Here is a 27,559-nt window from a genome sequence, read left to right as displayed (position 1 = left end):
TTTTATTCTACAATATTATATCGGGTGTTCATTTAAATTTATCCTCAAAGTTGGCGTTGAAAAGTCGATCTTGAATGCACCACTCGTCAGGCTGCACACACACAACGCAAAATGTCAAGTTAGATTTAAACAGCTGATCCGTGATCTGTAATCCGTGGTGTGATCACAATCGACTCTTCAACGCCTACTTTGAGGATAAATTTAAACAAACACCTGATAGATACAATAGAATAGAATAAAACTAAAACCTAAAATATCGATTACATTCTGTAACGGTTCGAAAACGATAATGTTTTACAGATAACGCACATTTCGTGTTACAGCTAATGTTACTGCTATGCAGCATGCTTTTTCTTTAACAGCTGTAGGCTTTAGGCTTAACAATGCCTCAAATTGAATATGGTACGGTCGGTGGACAAATAAAACTGGGACACTTAAAATTTAATCTATGTAAATCAGACCATTGAATTGTCAATATATTTGTCAGTGTCTATATAATATGTCATACCAAAGTTAACCTATTTGTGATAAAGCCATAATTAAACGATGCAAATTTATAAATTTTGACTTATGTGATTGTCATTTTTGTCCCAGTTTTATTTGTCCATCGACTGTACCTATAAATTTGGTTAATTTGTTTCAATAACAAATGTTTTTTGTTGCAGTTCAGTGTGGAAAATGTAAATCCAGCACGAAAAGACTAAACCTGAATAAATATTGCAAACGAGATTATGGTAAGTAAGTACATTATTTAACATTTATGCCATAACATTTTAACAGATATCTCAAAACATTACATTTCCGGTGTTGCCAAAACCCCAAATACGGGGTGATCAAGAAGGACTGTTTAAGTTGGTAACACTGGATCGTATTTTAAATCGTATAACAGGAGTAACTTTCGGTTGTTGGTGGCTTGTCGTTGTTAATGCTATACCTATATCAGATATTTGTAAAATAAACCAACAAACCATATCCAGTTGCAGTGTTATAAATAACCGAATGAAAAAATTTTCTTAATTGTAGTACCAACTTAAACACCTTGACCTCTTGATCACCCGGTACAAAAAAAAAACTTCCGTATCGACCCCATATGATGCGGTAAATTATCAAATTATAACACACCAAGCCATGGGATTATTAGGAGGGTAGTTCGGTGATTGATTCATCATTTATTGTCTTTAACACACAAGCTAAAGAACATAGTTACCTAAAGGCGGACTTAAACCAAGGCAACAATTGGAAACATGTTGCCCGCACCATTTTTTTGTAATGACCGGCAACATATTGTAAAGGCGGCCTAAGACGCTAAAGAATTTGGTGACAATTTTGAAGTACCTTGATAGATACTTTTGGAAAAAAAATCATATCCATGGGCCTAGATATCACAAAACAGTCTACCTACATACATCGTTATTTAAAAGCTGGCTTTATGTTAGCTGCCATTAACCTTTATTTTTAAGTTAGCAGCATTTTGGAAATTAATTTATCATAATATTCCCCTGTCACACCGTATCCAAGAGGCAACGATATTATAGTTATTAAGGTATCAAGGGTGTTATAAGGTTGATAAGGCGTGAGGCCGGCAGAGTGAAACCCGAGGGCCTCCGGCCCAAAGGGAGTACGAGGACCGAGGGCATATCATTATAACACCCGTGGTGCCTTCAAAACTTAATGTCCGACTAGTTTGACAATGATTTGATTAATTTATACCTATCAGTCAAAATTTAGTCGTAACTAAGCAACGAAGACCTTATAACGCCCTAAAGGCCTAGAGCCTGTTATTTGAAGATAATGCCGTAGGGGATTATTTCTCTAATAACTTTATAGAATCATTAACGATTATGATCACTTTATGTTACACATTTATTGATAATTATGAAGTCCATAATATTCGAATAACTCAGCCTGCTTAGTTAACTTATAATATGTTAGTTAGTCATAATAATACATAATAATACATTAGTTACGATCTCATAATACGTTAGATACAATGATACGATAAACAATGTTCGGACGTTTTGCAGGTGACTCGGCTAATCGCCTCGTCACCTGGCAACGTCCTCGCATATTATAAATCCCATAATCTTCTCGTTATATTAATAGCTATAATCAGTATTAGATAATTATAATGCCGAACTTAACGCCAGAACAGAAAGCGGTAGTCACCACAAGATTAAGGGATGGGGTATCAGTAGGTACGTGCAATTGCTGCCGAATTAAACTGCTAAAAACACAACCTAACTTTTTGTAGATCAATCGTCAAGTTAAATCAAGTTGTAATGTAAGACACATACGTCCCAGTTACACTACACAAATCTTGGAATTGTGAAACTATCTAAGCTAACACTTGGTCCTATTTTATTTTGGTGAACGACTACATGGAATGACAAGTGACGGCCAAAATTCCATGGCCGTAATTGAATATGAAGAATTTTTTTTTTGCTTTTGGCCTTTCGTTAACACTCAAGAGATTTTGGAACTCCTGTAAAACTAAATAATCCTGTTATTAATGTGAGAACATAATTGCATGTGTCAACTTCCAAAGATTCCATTAACAAATATCCAAAAATTCCCGGTGCGTCGGAACTGCGGTCGGTTTTTAAGAAGTGTCGAAATTGCGGTCAAAATATTTCTGATTACCTGAGGAACTGCGGTCACAATGTCAGCATATGGCTCAATAAAATCAATAATCACCTTCCACTTGTAGAACATTTATTAATATAAATTACAATACATTTCCAAACTTGTGACTAACACATTTTACAAAGTCATGTCTGCATATACCGAGCGATCATTTAAAAAATAAATCGAGTTTGCTTTGGAGCCTATGCTTTGGCATGGGTTGCCATAGGTAACACGCCGACTCGATTTATTTTTTAATTGATCGCACCGTATCTTTGCTTTCCAATTGAACAATTTTGTTTTTAATAAATTCTTGTTTTAATACAGTATCTCGTCTTATCGAGCGTTTTTCGTTTTTTTGAACTGAATTAATTTTTATACGAGTATAAGTAAATGTTTAAATATTTTTTAATGTTTCTATAAAAGCATAAATATTTGGATGTGGGGATATACAAATTTCCCTAAATTTTGCTTGAAACGATTCACAAGCATTCGTTGTCCTAAATATACCGTGCGATCCAAAAATCTTTCTATCAAGTAGGTCATGACAGTGGAAACGAATGCCATTGGGCTGCAGCATATTTGACGCATATTTAAATGAAAATAAAAAATATGTTTTATTAGTCTGTCCGTATCCTTTGATATTTTTAATTTCACATTTTTTTGTTCGATACCTCCCTAGAAAGTTAGTCCATGGTTACCAGTGGGTGAAGGTTTCACTTTCGCACATTCTTTTTCGCTCACGCATTTTTGCTCACGTACCTTCGCTCACGCATACCTAATTGAAATTCAATTTTATGAAAAAGAATTTGTAAATTGAAAATAATTACATACCAATAATAGCTGAACGTTATTCACGTTGAGTTGGACATTTCAAAGTTAAATAATTTTATTTTTTGGCTCTGTAATTATGTTTTGTAAATAGTGACATGCAGCTAACCAACATAATGCGAATTTACCAATGCTCAATCCAACGTGAACGATATTTACCTGCATGCCACTATTTGCAAAACATAATTACAGAGAAAAAAAAATTAAATTATTTGAATTTGAAATGTTCAACTAAACGTGAATAAAGTACTGTCGCGAGCAAAAAATGTTGGTCGTCATTGTCATTTCAAAATTTGGTTAAATTGCCACAAATTAAAAAAATGTCCCTGCCTGATTATGGCCATGTCAACAAAGTGTCAAAAAATGAGAATTACCTAATGTCATACAACATGATGATAGGTTATGATATTTACGACCGTTTTACAATGGAGCATTTTCCATTGTGTCAAAACATAATTTTGACGACCAGTTTTTTTTGCTCGCACAGTATACAGGGTGTTATTGAAAGTTGTACAGATATTTAAACCACGAGCTACTGGCTTCATGTAGAACTCGGAAAAAATATCTAAAAACTTCTGTCAAAAAATAAAATGACATTTATTTTTTGAGCTACAATTTTTTTAATTGCTTTTATTCTACGTTGTCAAACAACTTCGTAGGTAAAATTTCGACACATTTTTAAAATACACCCTGTACTTATATGATGTTTTATAAAATGTACGCCAATGCGAAGTAACCTATAGGAAACATGCTTTAAAACAAGGAAACCGCATTGGTGTACCTTTTATAAAATATGATATACAGGGTGTATTTTTAAAATGTGCCAAAATTTTACCTACGAGATTGTTTGAGAACGTAGAAGACTAAAAGCAATTAAAAAAAATTGTAGCTCAAAAAATAAATGTCATTTTATTTTTTGACATAAGAATTTTTTAAATATTTTTTCCGAGTTCTACATGAAGCCAGTAGCTCGTGATTAAAATTTGAGCACGCATTTCAAAAACACCCTATATAACAATTCATCATTTTACATAATTCATCACAACGACAGCCACCGAATATGTCCATCATCAGTACAACTTTCTGAAGGATCCACTGTTGGTCCGCCGCTTCTAGTAAAAACTTGCAAACATCGTTTCTTGAAAAAGTTGCCGCTTTTTTCGGCTGATAGTTTCTACATTTTGTTTTCAAAAAGGAGGCGAGACTGATGAACCTGTACCATTTATTATATTAAAACAACTGATAGCTTATTAAAAAACCTCTTATCTGGATACCTGGAGATGTCAACGTTTTGAAATACAAACAGTGTACTCTTCAACATTGAATATCACAACCGCGCTGATGCTGCTCCTATATTTTTAAAATATGCCATCATAACATTTTCGTCTTTTCCCTTGATCCGTTTCTCGGTCTGCCATTGTGTAAATAAATATTTCCAATTCTTTCTGGTATCGTAGGCACCATTTGATACTTCGCGGCACTTGCCTCTTGCAGGACATCATCAGGAACATAGAATTCTTCGTCATCCATTTCCACAACGTGTACACAATCACTTTATTGACTTTGCAAAACTTTGTTTATTTTGAATTTAATTTTTTTCCATAGCAACAGATCTCTCCGAAAATGTGATTTATTTGATTTTATTTAAAATTTTGAATATAAAGTTACAGACCATTTTCCAAGGAGGTATCTTAGGTATCGAACAAAACCAAATACAGCACTCGAGAGTAAGGCCACTTTTGTTCACTTGAATTGCATCGTCCACTTCGCTGCACGTCGTGGCCGAACATGCAATTCGCGTGAACAAAAGCTTTACCTTCATCTCTCGTAGTGTAAATAACTATTATTTTATGGTGTAATTATAATAATGTCATGGCATGGCTCACTTGATAGAAAGACTTTTGGATCGCTCGATACTTACGCTACAGTCAGCCCACACTTGTGATGGAATCTCCTCTATATAATTGTCAACCAAATAGTCCACAAATTTATCGACTCTTTCGTCCTTTGGTTTCCCCGACATAAAATCTTCCACAAAAGATTCCCCTACCTCTTCTGGTGGCAAAAAAGTCAAACCAAAGAAATGTTTCAGCCATGCTCCTATTTCAGATTTTATATCCTTGTATTCTGCTGCAAGACCAAGATTTTGGATCTTCTGCCACCTAAAAACATGTTTTATACATGTGCATCTTTCTCAGCACAGAAACTTACCATGACTGGGAAAGATGAAAACGACAACCAACAATATTTGCCTTTTCAAAAACTTCTTTTACACTTAAGTGTATTGCTGATTCAAAGTCGATAACTATAGTCCTCACGACATTTTGATCTGAGCAACTCAAATAACGTTCGGTAACTTGACTTTTGTTTATCTTTCAACAAACAAAAAGCCACTGGAATATAATTTTCATTGGAAAGGGCATGGATGGTAAACATTTGTAAAAAATGTTTGGTACAATAATCAAACGTGCCATCCATGTACAGTGTATGTTGACTACACATAAATTGAATGTTTGAAATACAGGATGTCCCAAAAATGGCGTACTAACGGTGCACTACGGTGTAGAATAGATTACTAAACCTCGGAAAAACGTTAAAAAAATTCTATTGGTCTTATTTGCTCATTTGGCGGTGTTTAAAAGTGGCACTTAACAGATCAATTATTTTGAAATACATGTATGAATTTGTCATGACAGCTACCTCCGATCATACATATTATCACAAAGTATAAGATCACTCACTACCAATATTTAATCCTGCTTGATAGAGAATTTAGAAGCTTTGGAAATCGAAAAAATTATTTTAAATCCACTACGGTAACATTGCAAGGTAATAATGTACGAATATATCTTTGTTTACATAGTATTACCGTTAATAATAATAATAAAAATAATTGATTTTTTTGTCGGAAACATTTTTTTCATGTAATTTAAACATCCTTGATAAGGTAGTAAGTAGTTTGTACGCCAATTTTGGGACACCTGTATGTAGTTGAAAATAGTGCTGTATTACTTGCAAAATCGTTGATGAAAATAAAATCTTCGTTTTGTTAAGTAGTAGTTATTTTTGTTTTATCCAAAATATCCTGCGGTTCTCTTGATGATTTTGGCAATTTTGGGACCGATTGTAATCGAGTATAATTGATAGTTTGACTAATCAAATGGACATCTTTATTTGTTAATACATCTAGACAGTTCTTATTTGCACTCATTTCACGGTGTATAGGTTTTGAGAGTCGTTCGGAGATATCTTCTTTGGCTTTCCTTTTCACCGAGTTACTAATTTTTTGCCGTAATAGTACATTTTCATCAATACTGTGATTGTGTACACCAGCTTTTCTTGAATACACTTCATTTAAGGTATATAGGTAAAGTAACGCTTAAGGTATAAGATTATATGGCCCTTTAAAAGTATTTGACCGGAGATAAACGTCCCTTTTGTCGCAATTGCAGTAGGCGGTCAGCCCAACCATAAATCATGCTTCAAGCAATTCTCTGTTGTGAATTCCAGAGCCGGCCTCAAAACAAATGCGTACCGACGAAATTATATTTATTTATTAAATATACAATACTAATACAAATCATCTTTACTGTTTTCAAGACACAAAGTACTAAAGGGAATTTCGTTACAATAACAAAATGTACAATAAACATCAAAAACATGTTCAATCACACATTTTTAATCCCTGCCCTGAACGAAAGAAAAGGGATGCAGCTGCACGAGCCGAGACAACCATCTTAACGCCAATATTGGTTTCCATTATTGGGATAATTTTAGTGCTGCCATATAATCTTATACCTTAAGCGTTACTTTACTTTAGTGACACACTTTTTATTAGTACAGCACCACACAGTTTCACCAAATCTCTTCAACTCGCGATATTTTCGGAATTTTAAATTATCAAAAACAATTAACGGATGGCCTCGTTCACTGAGTTGTAGTTCCATGATACCACTTCAAACTTTAAAGAAAAACTAAATTTATTTGACATTGTTATGATCTTTTCTATGCACCCCTCTCTAATATTATTCGCTAATGGACTTGCTTGTATGATAAGAAGAATGTACATAGGTACTGTTACGTTATAAATTACGCTCCCGAAACTGGGCAACCCTGTTACCGGTTACAAATCCGGAATGTTCAGGGGTATAACGAACAAGTCGTAGGCTTCGACTCGGTTTACAATGCGAACCACAAGAAACGCCGACTGAAGCTGAAAAATTGGTGAGAACAGCCCGGAGTACGGGAAATGATACACAATCTTCCAACTAATCGTTTATTCAGATGTCAACAATGAAAATAATGATATAATGAAAAAGAAAACAACGAAGCCTGACTAGCCTGATGGCGTGTACAAATTTAAATAACCCTAACTCCTCGGAGGGTCCTCCGGGTCCCAGACGTTCAACGAACGAGTACCGGCGAAACAGTAAAAAAAAATTTCCCTTCTTTAGCGAAGGAGGAAGGCCGACTGATCCTATTCGGCTACGCCGCCCGCATAAGCGGAGAGGTCCTCCAAGTCTTTCTTCGCTCCAAAAAAAAATTGAAGTTAAGATTTTTTTTTCTTCTGTACGGACCGGTGAAGAACCACGCGCAAAAAAATGATCGGTGAGCGCGATACACAATTCCTGGCGAGGTCGCTCACGGATTGATAAACGTTCGTGAATATAAAAACCCGACGGACTTGATGAGGAAATGTTTTCTTAAGTTAATGCAATTATTGAAATCACGCGCCTTATGACAAAACTGCAATTTTTTAACACTTGAACAAATTATAAATCCTAAACGCGATATATAAATTAAATGAATTTGATTGAAACTAATCACCCGTCGAAATAATGAGTTGCGACAATGGAAATTTGACAATAGTTAAATACAACGCTCAATTAGTTCGACGGAGTGACAAAATACAAGTGAAAACTTTGAGAAGCCACGGCCTGTAAAAATTGGGATGTCACCACAGCTCCGGACTTGCTGGTGGGTAGATCCGGCACCTTCCGGTGAGTCCGGGGACGACCTGGACTGACAGGACCCGACGAGATCCTCATCCGCAAAAGCGTTCGGTCTGGAACCTTCCGTAGTGAAGTCCGTGATCCGCTTGGCGATTTGGGCGGTGGTACTTAGACGAATCGTCAACGGCCCTCGTGAACTCCACTACGTCGTCTCGTCGGCCCTGCAAATTCACTCGATCACTGTCCCCTTGACTCTCCCCAGGCACTCACAACACCACCGGCAAAAGGTCGTGAAAAATCTCCTGTTCCGTCTCTGGTTCCCCCGATTTATAGCTTCCACCCCCTCTATGCGCAGATTTTTCGACGGAAGTCCGAGTACGTTTCCGTCGCGATGGATTCTAGAACATTCTAGACAATCGCGAAGATTTACAATCGCGCGGCGATTTAAATCGTAACAGTACCTTCCCTGGGATTTGGATTTGCGAACTCCTAGGGTAAAGGGATTGACCGCAGATCCGTCAAGAATAACAACCCGCTAATTACACTTCTGCATGCAGAAATTTAGACCGCAGGTCCAATGCGTCCAAAATTCCTTTCACGAATACATTTGAAATCCGTTTCTTCATCAGTCTTAAATATGATGAAGTTCGATGTGAGAGAGTAGTTTTCAAACGCGGCAACATTGCTAACATCCGAATAGTACAGTCACGGACAAAAAAAAGTAGGACAATGTTTTTTCGCTAATGTAAATTTGCTTGCCCTTTCTATGGTTACTATGAAAATATTTATTTATTTATTATAGTAACCCCGGTTTACTCAACTCAATTTTGGCTAAATTTCTTAATAAGACTTGTCCTACTTTTTTTTGTCCACGACTGTAGGTATCATAGTAATGAAAAAAATACACATTTATAAAATAAATGCCAATTAAATTGTGACAGTTTTCAAATTGTTTTCAAAATCAGTTCTACCGTAGATGAATATTGTAATAGATATTTAGCTCTTGGTGTCGCAGAAAATAAGTTTTTCTTTGCAACCGTAGTTACCTGTTGCGTTGCTGCCATTTTCATTTTCACTTTCTGAGAGTTTTTTTTTTTAACTGAAAGCCGTAGAACAGTTTTTGGTACAAAATTGGGGTCTATGTCATGCTATGCTATGCTACTAAAACGCCTGTCCGTCCTTTTTGACACACCAGATATTTTGAACAAAAAATAAGTTGTAGTTTTCGCCGAAAAAAATCGCTTGTCCAAAACTCTTATTGCATTGTGATTGGATACTGAACCCAGTTTGAAAAAAAAATCCATCAAAAGTGTTACACGGAACATAAGCAGCTACTCACTGTGAGTCGCTACCAACATAAAAAATATTTAAGTAAATATTCCTGAAATCGGTATCGGTATCGAAGACAACTCCTTTTCGAAACCCGTTTGAGTGTTATACTGACTGTGTTAAAGGTGCAAAACAGGAAAAATATAATATATTGTTTCTACAGATTGATTAGGCTGAACTTTAATTTTAAAATAATTAAATTAGTATATTATTACTCGTATACAAGTTTTATAAGACGCTTGATTGTGACATGAGTTGGTTGGGGCACCGAACGCAGTGAGGAGTGCTCCAACACAACGAGGGTCACAGTGCGTCTTATAAAACGAGTGTAATATACTATTTTTTCTACTTTGGTCGCATTAATTTGCCAAAAACTCAAAAATCTGATTATGAAATAATCAGGGGACTTTTGTGTGGCCTGAATTATGGTGGCATTTCTGTGATATTTATGTCAAATGTCGAATGTTTTAATTGTTAGCGGGAGGTCGCTAGAGATGCCAGACGCCGGCCAGTGTTCTACGGGGTCATTATAAATGTTTGTAACAACAAGTGGGCGTAGCGGCGCACCTAAAGCATAGCGCACAGCCACCTACGATGGGACAATCATTTATAATGACCCTGTATTAGAGCAATGCAAACGTAATACGTATAAAAACAAAACAAAATCGGTTTCACAAAAAGGTCCTGTGTGACACTACTTTTAGTTTCACAAAGACTCAATTATGATACCAAAGTAGAAAAATATATTTATTTTATTAAATATTGGCAATAGTTTATATTTTTTTCGTATTTTAGATAATAATCCAAATTTTGATTTTTATTGTAAATAATACCTAGATTGTAATGGTTGTTCCAGCTATCATGGCTAGGGTGCTGTCTCGTATGGACAACAACGAAGATGAACACACTAAGGGTTGGGCCCGTTTTATAACAAATGTGGAATTCATCTACAAAAAATCACGAGATTCTCGAATACGCAAAGGTACCATGCCTATGTTGGTACCAATTTCAGATTTGGCATGTAAGTGCCCGAAAATTAAACCTGGCAAGTAAGTATGTAGTATATAAATCAAATTTTAAATTTACAACAAAAATTAATTATGTATTTATATCGAGTGTCCCATCTAAGACTTTCCAGGTCTTATATCTCTATTATTTACCGATTTTTGTGAAATTTGGTAGATAGGTATTTTAGTGAATTACTGGTAATAAAATGCCCGATTAATAGAAAATGTAATTTTAAAACATTTTCCTTTATTTGAATCTACACAAGACTAGTGTACGATTGTAACTCGTTAGAAAATATGTGCCTACACAAAAAAATTAATCAAATTAACAGTTTCTACTTAAAGAAAACATCAATTATTTTGTTAAAAATGTGGTAAAATTTTTGAGATTTTCAAGTCAAGTCGCTTTGAAACAATTGAACAATTCTGCGAAAAATTAAATAAATTGACACGGTTTTTCCTCTTTTTCTTGTAGTACGACGAATTTTTGCGGAAGTTATTGTATATTGTTCTACAGTTTAGTATATAGTAAACGATTTAATTCGCAAATATTTAAATAAAGCAAACAGAGTTTTTATTTATTTTCTTGAATTTTTATTGCACTAAAGTTAACGTGTTAGGCATCATTGAAATCAGAAAAAAATACTCTACCAGAATAATCTATACTGGGTGCCCCAAAATTCGCGGAACAACGTAGTAGTATGTTGTTAAGTAGTCATTAAGATATCAGGTAAAAATGTTTAAAAAAATCAATCGTCTTTTTTGTAGAAGATGTGGATCTATTCGTTACAATAAATGTGGCAACATTTAAAAACATTCTATGCATCCCAATAGTCTGCAAATATTTAATTTTTTTGTATCCATGGAAATGAGAGGGAAAAATCAAAGCCATGTTGCCGTACACTATTTGAGATAAAACCAACATAAAATTACTACTCGGAAATGCTGGAAATAATGAAGAAAATAATTGCAAACCTGATCACAATCGTTCAGAATTATTAGGCCACTAGCTAGTAAAAGACAAATAGTCAAAATCTTTTTTAATATTTAAAATAAATGAGATCAAAGCTGCACCTTTTGAGCCCCCATATCTTCAAATCTAAGAGGTATAGAATTTTTTTATAATTTTTCTCATCATTTTCTAACATGAGTTGACATTGCCTCATTGAGTTGTTCCGCGAATTTTGGGGCACCCAGTATACAGTGAGCGGCAAAAGTATGGAATAAATTCCATAAAAATTAAACAAAATTTTTTTCAAAAAAATCTTTGGACAGGTCAATTTTAGTTTACAAAAATACATGTTTTAGTATCAAAGAAAATTTCAAGCAGTCATTTGTTTTCGAGTTATGATGTCATCGATACTTTTTTTAAATGGAAACCCCCAATTTTTTTTCTTGATTCTGATAGCCCTTTTAATTATCTAAATACCAGTATAAAAATTTTGTTATCTTACATAAGGAAATTTCTGAGAAAAAAAAATAAAGTTGGAAATAATAAATTTTATAACGAACAAAAACAAGTCAAAAAATCAAGTAGGTAAATCAAACAGTCAAATGTTACCGTCAATTTCATTCGTATGTGTTATTTGTTTTACAAAACGTTTTCGAAAATGATTCATTTAACAGAAATACGTTTAGAAATTTTAATTTTGATTGGGTGCGGAGATAAAACTAAAACAGGGGGAATTTCTTCATAAACTTGCTTATTGTCAAAAAGCTGGGGGATGGCAATTCGAACATTTAATTCCATAATTTTAAATACTTACTAACACAGTTTTTGACTTGTTTTTGTTCGTTATAAAATTAATTTTTTCCTAATTTATTATTTTTTTTCTCAAAAATTTCCTTATGTAAGATAACAAAATTTTTATACAGTCATTTAGACAATTCAAAGGGCTATCAGAATCAAGAAAAAAAATAGGGGTTTCTATTTAAAATAAGTATCGATGACCTCATAACTCGAAAACAAATGACTGCTTGAAATTTTCTTTGATACTAAAACATGTATTTTTATAAACTAAAATTGACCTGTCCAAAGATTTTTTTTTTTAATTTTGTTTAATTTTTAAGGAATTTATTCCATCCTTTTGTCGCTCACTGTATACGAGTATAAAAATGAATCCCTATTTCCCTTGGTCACGGCATAACTTGAGAACGACTTAACCGATTTCATTCATCTTTTTTTTTAATGTATTCTAATACTTCGTAGAAGGTTCTTACGGAACGAAAAATTAAGAAAATTTCGCAGAAAATTGGAAAATTTGTGAATGAAATGATGTTCTTCGGTAAGCGCATCACTTGAGAACGCCTAGACCGATTTGGCTAATTCTTTTTTTTTAATGTTTGTAATAGTCGGAATCAGGTTTTTATAGAAAAAAAAATTGGAAAAGTTGACCGGAAAATTGGAAAATTCGGGAAAAGTTTAAAGTGCTTTTTTCTATGAGAACGGCTAGAACGATTTGGCTAATTTTTTTTAATGTTAATAGGTTTTTATGTAAAAAAAAACTGGGAAAGTTGCCCGGAAAATTGGAAAATTCGGAAAAAACTGCAAAAATTATAATTTTTGTATGCACTCTCGATCATAACTGACGATGGGAACGACATATGTATTTGATTGTTTTTTTTTGTTCGATATGCTCCCGAGGTGGAAATAGAAAAAAAAATCTGGAAGATTTGGAGAAAAATCTGGAAAAAGTAAATTAAAATAATTCTGAAAAACTGAAATTGCTTTTTTGAATGAACTCAAGAACATAACTCAGGATTCGAACGATGCCTATGCGTAATTTTTTTTTTTTACTTTGTTCGTTAGGGTTTTCGAAAAAAAAATCGGGACAATTACAAAGGAAAGTCGGAAAATTCGGACAAATTTATTTGCCTTCATGTACAAATGTCATTTGACAGCTGGTTGTCAAATTGTGAATCAAAACAATCGGGTTATGTACTTGAACATCGATCTTGCAATCGAAATGTAAATATTGCTGCTTGTGATTCATTGTGATTTCAAATTTAATGGAAGAAAATGAATCATTTGTTTGACATGAAATTCTGATTGGAACATTACACATTTCTAGGATTTCATCAGTGTAGAATACTAATACTTTACCGATAGTTTATACATTTCCAATAGCTTTTCACAAATTCACAAAACGATCGCAAAAAAATTTAGGACAGGTGTTGAGATTTGGACAAGACAACGTCTGTCGGGTCAGCTAGTAATAAATAAATATATGTTTCCATTTAAAAAATTAAAGTGATTTTCGTGTTATGCTACAACAAAAACTAAGTACCTACAGAAGTAGACTTGATGTCTGTTGCTATCCCTAATACAAATATAAAACTATCAAATATTACACTTCATGTTAAAAGAATTTGTTCTATCATTTGAGACGGTACAGTTAAATAAACTTAAATAATAGTGGCAAAAAATTACAAAATGGATGGGTATGTTTAAATCTGTTTAAACGTTTAAATAAATTTAATAAATCGCAGTTACTAAATAAGAGTAAACATGTTAATAACATAGATATTATTTAATTTTAAGGTCATATCTATTTCTCGGAAGAGAGAAAGATGACTCACCAGAAGGAATTGTTACGGGCAGTCTAGGAGTTACCGAAAGATCAATCGTTATTGAATGGAGAGACGAATGGGATCAAAGAATGAGAAGATTTCGTAGACGGGCTCGCAAATGCAAGTAAATTAATTTTAATGAAACATATGTTTTATTGTTTTCATTATAATATATACTTTGTAAAACCCGCTAACAGTATCACTGTGATTTAATTTAAACATTCAGTTGATGCTTTCTGCAATTTAGAGGCTTTTACTACTTACCAACTCATTTATGTGAATTTAACAGAATATAGATGTACCAACCAAAAATATGTATTTTAATTTAAATATCTAATTTAATCAAAAGATAAATTGTAATATTTTATTATTTGTACATATTTTTTATTTGTTATAGTAATATTTATGATACTAATTTATATCAAGATCTTTACCATTTGCGTACTAAATGTATACTCAGCGAAGAAATTATCACCAACAATAAAAAGATTAATTGATGTAATTAAACAATGATCATTAAAACTCGAATATAATGCTATCGATATCACGGTCTAAGTATTTGAACAGGCATACGTGGAATTCAGTAGATATGTGAAATTAAATTACTTTTTCGAATTCATGATGGAGGATAAAATATTATCTTTCTGTAGGATTTACCATTGTTCAAAAAACAGTAGATTGAATGCTAATATATTTATATAAAGGTTTTCTTGAATTTTTACTTTGCACTTATCTCTTTATCATTTTTTTGTATTTAAACTGGAGTAACAGGATAGATATTGTACCTATAAATCAGAAAACGACAAAAGCTTAATATTTTATTTTGCAAAGACAACTGATATGTCACCAAAATATTTAATAAGAAATATTCATGCAAATGAATATTTTCAATACCGACGATAACGACACTGAAGCCTTTTAATTTTAAAAGAATCTGGAATCTTCACTTTGATCACTTGTTAAACTTAAACACAAATAAATCACGCCAAACCCGCGACACCGAAAATGTATTAATTAAAATGTCTAACCAGGAGAGCTTGCCAGATGTGCGACGGCTTTTTGAACAAAAAAAAAATCAGGGTTGTTGCCTCGACTGCCCATATCACCACCCTGAAAAGAAACGCCCGAACGTTCGTAAATTTACCAGAAAAAAAAATACTGGGCCAATCGGCTAAAGGCGCTTAAAAGTAAAAAAATTTAAACCTAATTTAATATTTACAAAATTTAATTAAAAAACAAACAAAAAAATATATAAAGAAGGTCACAGTAATGCGTTTTCTTTTTTTCGAAAAAAAAACTCAGGTAAAAAGATTCGAACCCGGAGCATCGAGCGTTCGGCCTGGCCCCCCGGCCCCAGAAACGCGTCAAAATTTGCCCTTTTTTTCTCGTAAATTTACGAACGTTCGGGCGTTTCCTTTCAGAGTGGTGATATGGGCAGTCGGGGCAACCACCCTGATTTTTTTTGTTCAAAAAGTCGGTGCACATCTGGCGACCTATCCTTGTAAGAATCAAAACTGTTTAGTCCTAGAAGATGCTAACATGGTTGGTGAGACGCGTCGACATTTAAGTTAATAATTTTTTTTCGGCGTTGGAAGTTTAACATGTTTTATTCGTTTTATTCAAAAGAATCTCTTTCGCAGGTAAGAATCAGTGGCAATTTTGAATGAAAATGTTATTAAACAATTAAGTACTATAATTCCTTCTGCAAAATCAAAATGACTTATGTAACGTAAACTTTTTTCAAAGCTTTCATTCTTTTAATTAACAAAAAACAAGCGCCTATTTTTCTAAAACTTAAAACAATCCTCGCCAATAATTGCCAAATCTGTTGTTGGTATGCCATACATATTAAGGATGCTACGGTTTGAAACACATAATGTTTAAAGATCAATTCCATTTGATTAATGACCACGAGAATGTAAATCAAATTTCCATTGCGTAGAATATTATAGTGAATCATACTGTGTACGGGTGACTTTCGTGTAATGCAACTTTATTTTTTATATATTTTACAAAATGTTAGTTATTTATTCAGTAAAATTAATAGTACAAATGAGAATAAGTGAATAATATTTTATTGGATGTTTAAGTTTTACGCAGGGTAGAACACTTATCCTAATTTGTGGAATGGTTTACGAAAATAGAATTTCTAATCATAAGAATTCATTCAGTAGGAGGTATATTATTTTGTTATGTACTTACTGTGATTCGTTTGAAAATAAAAGTCCTAAAAAATAAATATTACATAGTGTGATTCATAAATTTCTATTTTAGAAAACTTTTTAATACCTATCATACAAAAATTAAAACTAGATTCTTTCAGAATTACAATACTACATCTCTTTGAAATGTAGTATTCTAAGATAAAAATTTGAAATGTAACAAATACGCCGTATGTTCGTTCCAAAACACAGGTCATATGTGATCGCATAACCCATCTGAAAGAATATCGAACGAGTACTTATAGTCTTATAGATAGTTTACTGTGTGTTCGTATTTTCTCTATCATTAATTTAACAAGAAACAAGAAGAGAATGATTACACTTATCCAAAACTACTATAGATATAGTAGAAGTGTGCAGGCCTGCTCTTTTACTTACATTAAACTCTTAGGTACTTCCAACTTTCTAAAATATTGTTAATATTATAGATATTTGTATTAGAACACACAGTGAACAATATATAAAATCGTAATAGTATTGTACAGTATTATATGATTATTAATTCTGATATAAATATTCCATATTAACTATACAGTAAACTGCTATGTTATGCAACATTAGTTCCTAGAGGCCATATTAAAAAAAATAAATGTTTTAGTAATAATATTCATTGTAGTTTAGTATTCTGTAGTTTTTGATGTCCATAATATTCAAATTTGTAATTTTGTTTTCATGGCAATGTTTGAAATTAAATATACAAATTCAAACAGCATAATAGGTTTAACTTTTATTTAAGACATGGTATGTTCGGTACTTAATAAGCAATAATAAATCAATAGAATTGTATTTTTTTATCAAAAATATACAAAATAAAATCAATCCATCAACCCTAAACAGTTCTTCTATGTTTTTAAATTTAAAAGCATAGATGTAATTTTAATATTCTGCTTACAATTACAACCGCTTCTGGAACAGCATATTCCAAATGAATTAATTTCGAACTTTTTTTTTAAACTAATAAATGTAGTAAGCACTTGTTTTTTAAAACACATTGGTCAGTTAGATTTGACTATTCAACTTTTCGTAAATTTGCTTAACAAAGAAACAATTTATAAACAATTACACTGTGAATAATAATTCAGTTATAGATGAAGAAAGTGGTCTGAATAAATGGTATTACTTATCGCATAAAAAAAAGATTTAATATAGTAACTCTTCTCTATAAAGTTAATTCACATGTACCTTAATTTTACTGTAATTATAAGAAATATACAAAAGTGTAAGTAGTTTATAAACTTAACCCGTATAAGTCCTGAAAAAGTAGATACTTGCTTAAAAAATTATATTAAGTATCAGTTATACATATGAAAAATGTAACATTTCTTATAGGTATTTATTTATTTAAAAAAAAGTTGTGCTGTGAAAAACATAATTTTAATATTAATTATTAACTATTAAAATTGTAGTAATAAATAATAGATTTTTTTGTGTTAAATAATGAAGAAACGGATTTTAAGATGTTCACACTTGAACAAAATTTTCATTACTGAATCATACATAAAGAATCCGTTATGGTTTATAAAAAAATTACCGTTTAATCAAAATTACAGCTTAAAATGGACCATTTATTTTCAACATTATTGCATATTTAGTTGCCGAACAACCTGTGCGAAAATTCATATAGGCATCATGCATGTGTTCCTCCTCTTGCTAATTAACTATAATAGTGAAAGTGTGTAACATACAAGTGCCGTATTTTCTTGCTGTTTGTTATTTATATAAATTTAATTATAGGAACATTTGATATACATTTTATGTCATATAATTGCTTAGGTTTATGACATGGAATATTTTATAATCTATTTTTAGGTATTTATACATTATTTTAGTGAATACTTAATACCGTATGATCAAGTAAATTTTTGATACCATTATGCTATATTTCCCGTATGTGATCGTCGTAATTACTGCAGGTGCAACTCATTAGTAGAATCGACTATGTGGTACCTAATCAATAATCATAAACTTCATACTTTTTGTGAAAACTTTCAAATGCACTTTTGAGGTTTACTGTCGTTTGTGTGTATTGTTGAAATTTGCAAAAGTCGATTCTAACAGTGAAAACAATCTGTTATAAAAATTTAAGACTTCAGTATAATATACTTCTTGATTTTTAAAAGATTTTATTAAATGCAGAGTAATACAGAAACAAATATCAAAATTACTGGTAGCTCTAAATACATACCTATAGCATGATAACTCTGCAAATAAAGTATAATTTACTGAAATCTTAATACACCCGTGTGCGTAAAACAGTAGTATGTATTATGTATTAAGATTATCAACAGTATTATCATGTGAGCTAGTAGAGGCGCACACAGTGTTCAAACATTTCCTTCATCATTTATTATAAAATTACACGAGTTTGTCATACAGAGAGTTGTAGATACATAGTTTGAATCGTTATCCTCATTATGATGGAAACTGAATTTTTTATTTATAAAATTCATGACAGGATAAAACAGTTGCACAAACATTTAAATCATCTACGAACATTCGATCACATTCAAAAAGAACCAACCTAACCACAAATATGGCGTATGGTATAGTTAAAATGACAAACTTATTCACTATGTCGTACCTTCCGTTTAATCCAGTAATACAAAAGCTGCACCTCCATATCTGTTATAAATGTATTCATTTATTTATAAAAAGCCACCTACTATATCCTAGTTCCTTGTAAGAAATATATTCTTAGGTACTTGTCATTATAACTTAAAAAATTGTAAAATATTTGTGTACTTACAATAAAATTATTTAATAAATGTACAAGGTGTATTGTAATATTAATTAATAATAAACTGTAACTCTTTAATTTGTGTTTACTTTCAAAAAATTACAACTTTATTAATGTATTGTAATGTAAACCCAAGTATCGCCAGTTCCGCGCAAATTCAAATATTTGAACAATAAAATAAAACCCGCGAAAATTAACAAATGGCCAAGGATTAGTGACCCTTGTGAGTGGCTATTTAATTAACGTTGTCAACTTGCACACTGTAGAGACGCAATATGCTCAAATCATCCCTGTTCGCAGGTAACAATATTTGGGTTTGGAGATTAGAAAATTATTACATGCGTATTTACTTCAATTTATGGCCAACTGTATCGATATACGCTAGACGTGTATATACAGAGTGTTTGGTGTTTAAAGTAACAAACTTTTCTGAGATGCACAGCTAGGTTAAATGAACAACTTTTCTTAGTGACATTTTTTCAATTTGCTTTGTTTATTATGCTGAACTAAACTGACTAAACTCTGTTTCCACTGTTTGAGAGCCACTGTTCGTATCTGTAATTATTAATTCTACCAAGCTAATTAGTGGAGTGTCGTTAGACCTAAAAAGTGGAAAACCTCGAACGAAGGCACCAGTGAATAAATTTTCATGGCGTTTTTTGCATTGTATTGTTAAAACCCAAAAACCCAATACTAAAATGTTCACCAATTAGAATTTGCCGATCTTTGTTTATTTAATAGTTTATTGAAAAATTCCAGAAAAAATTGTAAATGAATGATGAATCTAAAGTAACTGCAATAATTTTAGTCATATGGATAAAAAAGTATCATTATTTATGTTTTTGAGATTGGTAAATATGAATTCAAGGTCAAATATTTGAAAATGAAAGAACCAAAATGGCGGACAGAAACTTTGTGACCAGACGAAAAACGTTATATTATTTATAGAAACACATTTCTTCGTGATTAATTAGTAATTACTGAAATGAAAAATGTACTAATTGTCTTCGATATCTCCGTCTTCAACTTCGTTCATTTGTAAAATTGGAGAAGCGTTCAAACAACTACATATTACCACTGCACTCTGAACAAACTGCACTGCAATGTAATCCATGAATGTGCTCCGTTGACAATATACACTGCCCCAAAAAAGTTAAGGATATTCTCGATATGTGAATGATAACGCTCGTCTGCACAGGATACGATTGGTTTTGGAAACCTTAGATTTGCAGGAAATTCAACAGTTTCAGCGATATCCGGACTTCAACCCCATTGAACCCGCCTGAGACCTTAGACAGACTATTTGCCTTATCCAGAGAATATTCGGGAATTGAGTGACTTGTTCCCTATTTTGTGGCAACAGATCCCCCAGGAAGAGATTGACAACTTTATTCGTCGTATTAGAGAAGTTATATGGGTACGAGGACGAAATACCGATTACCTATTTGAAATTAAAACAACAATTATTTAGTATCATTTAATTTTAATATTACTTAATTTCAGAGGTTTTACTTTTTTTTAGTTCCATTCTGTATTGATTTGGCTGAAAATGAATGCAATTACACATGTGTATCGATTATGATCCCTGTTCTTCCTTTCTTGTTCACAAACAGCAATATCCTTAACTTTTTTGGGGCAGTGTATTTCTCAGTTCCTGAAATGAGAATTGGCAGTCATCATTTTCCTCGATATATTGAAAAATTAGATCCATTGCTGCGTCCACTTGTAAAATTTGACACGCTTCGATTCATGTTGTAAACCAGTACCTATAACAATTCGCATGATATCTAGCATCGACCGCCATTAAATCTATTACACCGGAAACCCTTTTGTGCATCTCTCTGCATAAATCCTCTTTTCGTTGTTGAACTAAATCCAGAACAGTTTCTTTAAAAACTGCATTGGTTACATTATGAATTTTTTTTCGAAGATTTTTTTTTAATTTTTTCTCTTTCATCTCATCGGCTTCTTTTCCACAAATAAAACAATTATCTTTCCAATTCAAATTAGTTCAAATTACAGAAGCTGTGTTGCCTTTATTTTTATATACAGTGTGGAAACTTTAGCTGGAATAAAATTCATAACTTTGAAATAGGCGATTTTTGCAAAAAATCCCAAAACAGGTAGATTTTTGTTTTTCCTTGCCCACATTTTGATATATATGGTTTTTGCATATTTTGTTCCGGAAGTCCGCAACAACCCCTAACTTTCTTTTTTTCAAATGTAAGAGTATGCACCGTGACACCTCGTTTGAAAGCCCACTTCGCAAGGAATACAACGCACTATTTGTTTCTTGAATATTTTCAAAGCCTACGTGCTAAAAAATAAAAGCCAATTTTACAAGAAGAATTATATTTAATGCAACAAATGTTCAAAATGGGCACCATTTCTTTCTTGGCAAATTGCAAATCGATAGTAACATGTACCCCTTACGTTTTGTAACATTTCCAGTGAGATTTGATTAATTTCATGCCTAATACGTTGCTTAGGGTTTCCAATACTGTTCGGTTTTAGGCATGAAATTAGGCGAAAATTTAACATGACACCGTAATATAACAGAAATTTCATTTTTTATGTTGAGATACCCGCTTTTGAATTCAAACCAACCGCCAACAAAAGCCATGATAGTACCGATGTCGGTACCATCAGCGACCACTAGGGGCGGGAGTGGAAGCCAACAGGGGATGAACGGTCATGTTTTTTTTTTTGGGGCACTTTGGTCTTGACTGCAGAGGAGTGCAGAAGTACTGTATATTTTTCTGTGCTCTAATTGTGCGATTTTAGTTTTTTTTTTTGAACTGTGCTAAATGTTGCTGTCCGGCTTCTGTTTTCAAACTAGGTATGTGTTTGGGATACTAAAATTATTTCTGTTCGCGCGAAATGTAGTTTCATTTCAATAATAAGACACAAATTTGTCGCACGTAGCTTGGAGATGTTTCCACCATGTTTTATAAAATCCACAATTATCTCGACCATCCCCATGTATTACGCTTTTAACATGTATAAGCTTGCGAACGAGCGTAAAACAGCCTGGTTCTAGCTTTGCAAATTTTATAGAATCGTACGAATCATGTTTTTTTTTTGTTGTCAAATCAGGTTTAACAGTTCACTAACTTTCCTAAAAGAAAAGGACACCAAGTTTTAGAGTTGGTCTCTGGCTTTCACAATTTATAAGCGCACTCCTTCATTTTTGATCCCCTTTAATTTTCCGAGTGATGCTTTTGTGTAATAAGTATTTATTGCTCAACGCTTTAATCAAATTATTAAAGTTCCTACTTTCCAGCCCGGTAGCAACCAATTGTGTTTATATTTCAGGTGTCTGCATGGGTTTTTCCTTATCTAGAGTTCTACTACATTCAGTTATTTCCACTGTAGGTCCGGGCGCCCTACATATTATTCTTACGTCGATGAACCGGCTCAGCAAAGAGCTGGGGTCGACCGGACTGTGGTTTTAAATTTTTATGTATGTGTTATTGGTTGTTACCACTTGTCCCATCCCAAACTGAGAGTTTCTTAGGTGGCTCCGTCAACAAATGTTTGTCGCGGTTTCGTTGTACTTCCAGTTTTGCTGTAAATGTAAATTCTTGACCTTCCCGCGAGGGTCTCTCTCTGTTTGAGGGGTTTTGTTTTCCTCTAACATCCAAGCGTTGAACACTACCTCGCGGCCCCTCGTTGTAAAAATTTTGCACCCCCAAGAGAGACCCAATAACTTAACGCTTGGCAGGACTTGTTGAATGCTGGGTTGTACCCGAGTTCCTTGGCACAAGCTTCCGGAATTGTGATCAGGTCTATTTTCCATGAGTTTGTGGGGCCTGACAAGGGCGTTTTGTTTTTGCTTTGAAATAGTCATATTCACTTCAACCGATGAACTTAGAGTACCTCAATTTGTTGACTTAACGTAAAGCAGTTAGGACTTTTCCCTTAGCACTAAATCACGGGTAGGCGGGAAATGTTAAAGTCGTAAGGATAGGGTGCCACAGACCACCGGACCACACAAAGCCACTCACTCCTTCTATAGCGTACCTGCCGCTCATTGTAAATTAACTTAAAAAAAAGAGATGCTAAAGTTCTCGTCTACAGTGAGTTTTTTTTAAGACTGGCCATAGGGTTTTACATGCTAATTTTTCAACCCCCTGTTAACTTTTGTTCCGATAAAAATATTCAAACCATTTTTGGAAAAAAGTTGGAAAATTTTTTAAACTATCGGATAGATTACAATTTAATATCCCAAACCGTCGAAAAAGTTGTGAAAAAAATATTTTTTAGGGCGCCGAAATAATAGTACGTCGAGCGGCCGCCAGAGTAGCGCCATTGTCGGCTCAACCAGCACCTGACGATCTCCAATTTTGGACGCTTTCGGCGCGCTAAAAAATATTTTTTTCACAACTTTTTCGATAGTTTGGAATATTGAATTGTAATCTATCCGATAGTTTAAAAAATCTTCCAACTTTGTTCCAAAAATGGTTTGAATATTTTCATCGGAACAAAAGTTAACAGGGGGTTGAAAAATTAGCATGTAAAACCCTATGGCCAGTCTTAAAAAAAACTCACTGTATAGTTCATTTTTTAATGCTGTAGAAAAAGTCAGGCAACCCAATATACAGTCATCAAAGCTGCTTAGATACCTTAAATTCATTTATAATTGATATGAATCCACGATGCCGCTAAAAATTCTGTTTGTCAAAATCTCCGTCAATCTGACAAAGTTTTGACGTTCCATAAAAAAAATTTAATTGAAATGAGAAAACGTGTTTAATAATGTGTTTAATCTAGATTTCATAAATAAAAAACAGTAAGTTAGTAAATAGAAACAATAATTGACGATAACTCAGACATATTATGGATTTAAATTAGTGTTGTGAGGTCCGGTAATTGACTTAGTCAATGACCTATTTGACCGGTCAATAATTGTCAATGACTTGACATATTTGACCAGTCATTTTTTAAATTTAAACTTCCCACTTATAATGTTGAAGATTATAGGATATGATGACTGTTGAGTTATGTTGGGTTGTCTGATTTCATTTACGTATAGTGCATTCATTTTAAATGTTGGGTTTTGTAATAAAACTTGCCTGCTATGACACTTGTCCGAAACTCAGTGAATCTAAAACTGTGTTCAATATATTCGGGTCCAAAATTAAAGAATGGTGGGATCGAGATCAACTTTTAGAAGACCAAGTGAAACCATTAACATTTGTTGCCAATACTGGTGAATCATCTAGTGAATTTGATTCAGATGACGATTAATTTTTTATTTGTTTACGTATTTTCTTATTTATTTTTACTTACTTTAAAAAAAACTGTTTATTTACAAGCTCCGAAGAAGATAAACTCCGTCCAGCGAGAGATTGGGAGAGTTTAAATTGTAGGCTTGTAACCCAATACTACAAAATGCACTAGAATACAATACAAATTTGTTTTAAAAATAAATTATTGTGGTGGTACCTTTGAAATAATTTCGCGGGCATTGTAATCCTACGCCAATTTATGCTGTCACAGCAAATTGTCAAATTTCGGGTGTTGTCGTTGCCGCTGTCATTTTGAATCGTCAACACCGTGTGTGGTTTATTTGCTCTTTCATCTTCAAGTGAGGTATTTTGTTGTGTTTAAAACTTCTTAATTATCTGGGATAAGTTAGTTTGTTGGTTTGTATTGACTAAGTTCTGTATTGTTAACCTCCAAGTAATGTGTGTTTTGTTCGTTATTTCTTGCTTAACTATTTTTTTTTTGTGGTGTTTAAACTTTCTAAGTTTTTAAGATTAGTTAGTTTGTTATTTTAGTTGTTTCTGTTCTATATGTTCCCTATTGTTTACCTTCGAGTGCCTTTTTTAAGTGACATTTCTATTTATAAACATGAATCCCTTTAGTGATATCACGAACAATATCTAGACTGATGCAAAGGTATGAAGATAATATTTTTAATTTAATTATATTGCTTTAAAACTGTTTTGTAGGCAACCCGAAGCTATTTGACTGTAGCTGGCAACCCAGCAGCCCCGAGGATGATGCAAGTGCTTATTCATTTTTCATAAATGAAAAACTTACAACTGAAAGTCCCCTGGAGGTTGCTTTTCATACCTTATAACACAAAATAGTATTATATCATAATTTTATTGACATCATCATTGATTAGGTCAGATTAGTCAAGGGTTAAAAGTATTTTTCTTAAAGGTCACTGCGAGATGCTTAGGAGTTAGCAAAAACAGTGTCAAAGTGTGAAGGTGGTCCAACTAAAACATCATCAAGAAAGTTGACGACGTAGCGTCCCAGAAGAGTTACAGCAGACTTGCATTGCAATATTAAGCAAGAAGTTCATCTTGTACTCAATGATATGGTACAAAGCAGTAAGACAAGGGTTGTGTACTGTAAAGATAGTTTTTTTTTTCAATGAAATATTTCTTTTTTAAATTTTCAGTCTTCTACCGCTACAGGCTCTTCTGATGTTTATTCAATAAGTAAAGTTAATATTCTAAAATATATTTTAATAAGACAAATTGAATTTGGACTGGCGCACGATAGTCGGTCATTCAGACAAACGTCTGCAGGAAGTCTCAGGATTTAATTTAAAATAACCTTGACGATCTCGTTGTCCATTTTTGTTTTATGTTTATATCACCTACGTATTATGTTTTAAGGATACTCGAGCAGTACTGTCCATAATTTTGTGTAAGTCAGAAATTTAATTTGAAATTAACCGTTACTGCAGGTGAAAACAAGAACGTATTTGATTTTATTTATGTGAAAAATTAAATACAGGCGTCCTTCAACCCAAGGAATTGTTTTATTTTAACTCCTAGCCCCCTGAGAAGTTCCCCATATTTTGCTTCACGAACTGATCTTCCGGTATTTTGAACACAACAATTTCGTAGACATTTCACGACCAGCAAATTAAGTCGTTTGATTTCGCATTGATATATAAACGATCTTGGTTGAAGCTTTACTTTTAAATATTCTTGACGCAAGTAGTTATCAAGTCTTGGTGTAAAATACTGCAACTGTAATATTTTCATTCATTTTATCTCTTATTCGTTAAGGTACTTCATTAATTAAAGCATAATTTCAGGGCACAAAATGTTACTGCTTGAAGGATATATTTCAAATTTTACGCGCGCTAGGTACTACCGCGGCCACGGAATTTTGGCCGTCACTTTCATGTCAATTCAAAAAAAATGGATGTAGTCCATGCTTTATTGTCATTATGATTGACTTTTGGAATTGACATCTAAAAATTTGTCACTGTTATACTTCATTCAAATAGTTGCGAACATGGCACCAATACCCTATTTTAATAAAGTGCAGATAAATAATATCCCTGTTCCAAGATGGTCTATCACATTCTAAAATTTCGGAACGTTTGGGTATAGGAAGAAGCACGATACCTAAGTGCAATTATTAAAAAATGGAGGCAAGATCAAACAGTGGAACGACGTCCAGGTTCCGGCGGACGTCGAATTTCTATACGTAATCAAGACGAACAACTTTTAACTGTGATACGAAACAGTCCTTTTACTACTGCTACTGCAGCAGTGAATATTAGTAATTTCCCGGGCTCCGTCAAAACCTCACGTCGTCGTCTGAGGAATACTGAACTTCGAAACCACGCAGCTGCTAGGTTGTGTTCTCAGAAGAAAAGGTCTTCCAGTCGTCGCACAATGGTCGTGTTAGGGTGTATAGACCACGAAACAGCCGATATGATGAACGCTACGTTAAACCGACCGAACGATTCGGTCGCTTTTCTGTTAACGTATGGGGGTGGATTTCTGCTGTTAGTCCTGGGGTAATGCTCCATGTAGAAGAGCGGTTGAACTCTGTCGTTTATATTAGGATCCTGGAAAATGTGATGCGCCCTTCAGTGACTAGGGTTTATCCCAATCAAAACTTTATCTTTCAGCAGGACAACTGCTCCGTGCATACGTCTCATAGGGTAGCAACATGGTTCCAGGATCAAAATATAAACGTCCTCGCCTGGCCCAGTCGTAGTCCAGATGTGAACCCGATAGAGAATATGTAGGGTTTTTTGGTAAGGCATTTGCAAAAACAGAGACAAATTTATCGTAATAGACAGGAACTCCTTACTGCGATCACTGATGCATGGCACGCGTTACCTCAGGACTACATCAGAAATCTATGCCTTTCCATGCCCAATAGACTAAGAAAAGTTTTAGACGCAAATCGGGCAGTTACAAAATACTAGTTTCTTTGCATGTTTCTAATACCTACATATTTATTATGTTTTTATTTTATTTTTATATTTATCATCCCTACCTATTTACGCTTTCTTTCTCT

At 33.3% G+C, this 27,559-nt stretch overlaps 1 protein-coding gene across 1 annotated transcript in view; it reads left to right on the top strand.

The window, feature by feature from the left end:
- LOC138141582 (netrin-1-like) overlaps nt 1-19,348 on the top strand; it is a 227,892-nt gene extending 208,544 nt beyond the window's left edge. Inside the window, exons 5-7 of the mRNA XM_069062318.1 lie at nt 666-734; nt 10,591-10,783; nt 14,283-19,348. Of these exons, the coding sequence (XP_068918419.1) occupies nt 666-734; nt 10,591-10,783; nt 14,283-14,439 (419 nt within the window). The 3' untranslated portion in view covers nt 14,440-19,348. The remainder of the gene's footprint in view (nt 1-665; nt 735-10,590; nt 10,784-14,282) is intronic.
- The last annotated feature ends 8,211 nt before the right edge of the window (nt 19,349-27,559 follow it).

Source organism: Tenebrio molitor, chromosome 1 (genome assembly GCF_963966145.1).
Source record: "Tenebrio molitor chromosome 1, icTenMoli1.1, whole genome shotgun sequence".
NCBI classification, from domain to species: Eukaryota; Metazoa; Arthropoda; class Insecta; order Coleoptera; family Tenebrionidae; genus Tenebrio; species Tenebrio molitor.
The sequence above is the reverse complement of the archived record's forward strand: the minus strand, read 5'-3'. Positions and strand labels throughout refer to the sequence as shown.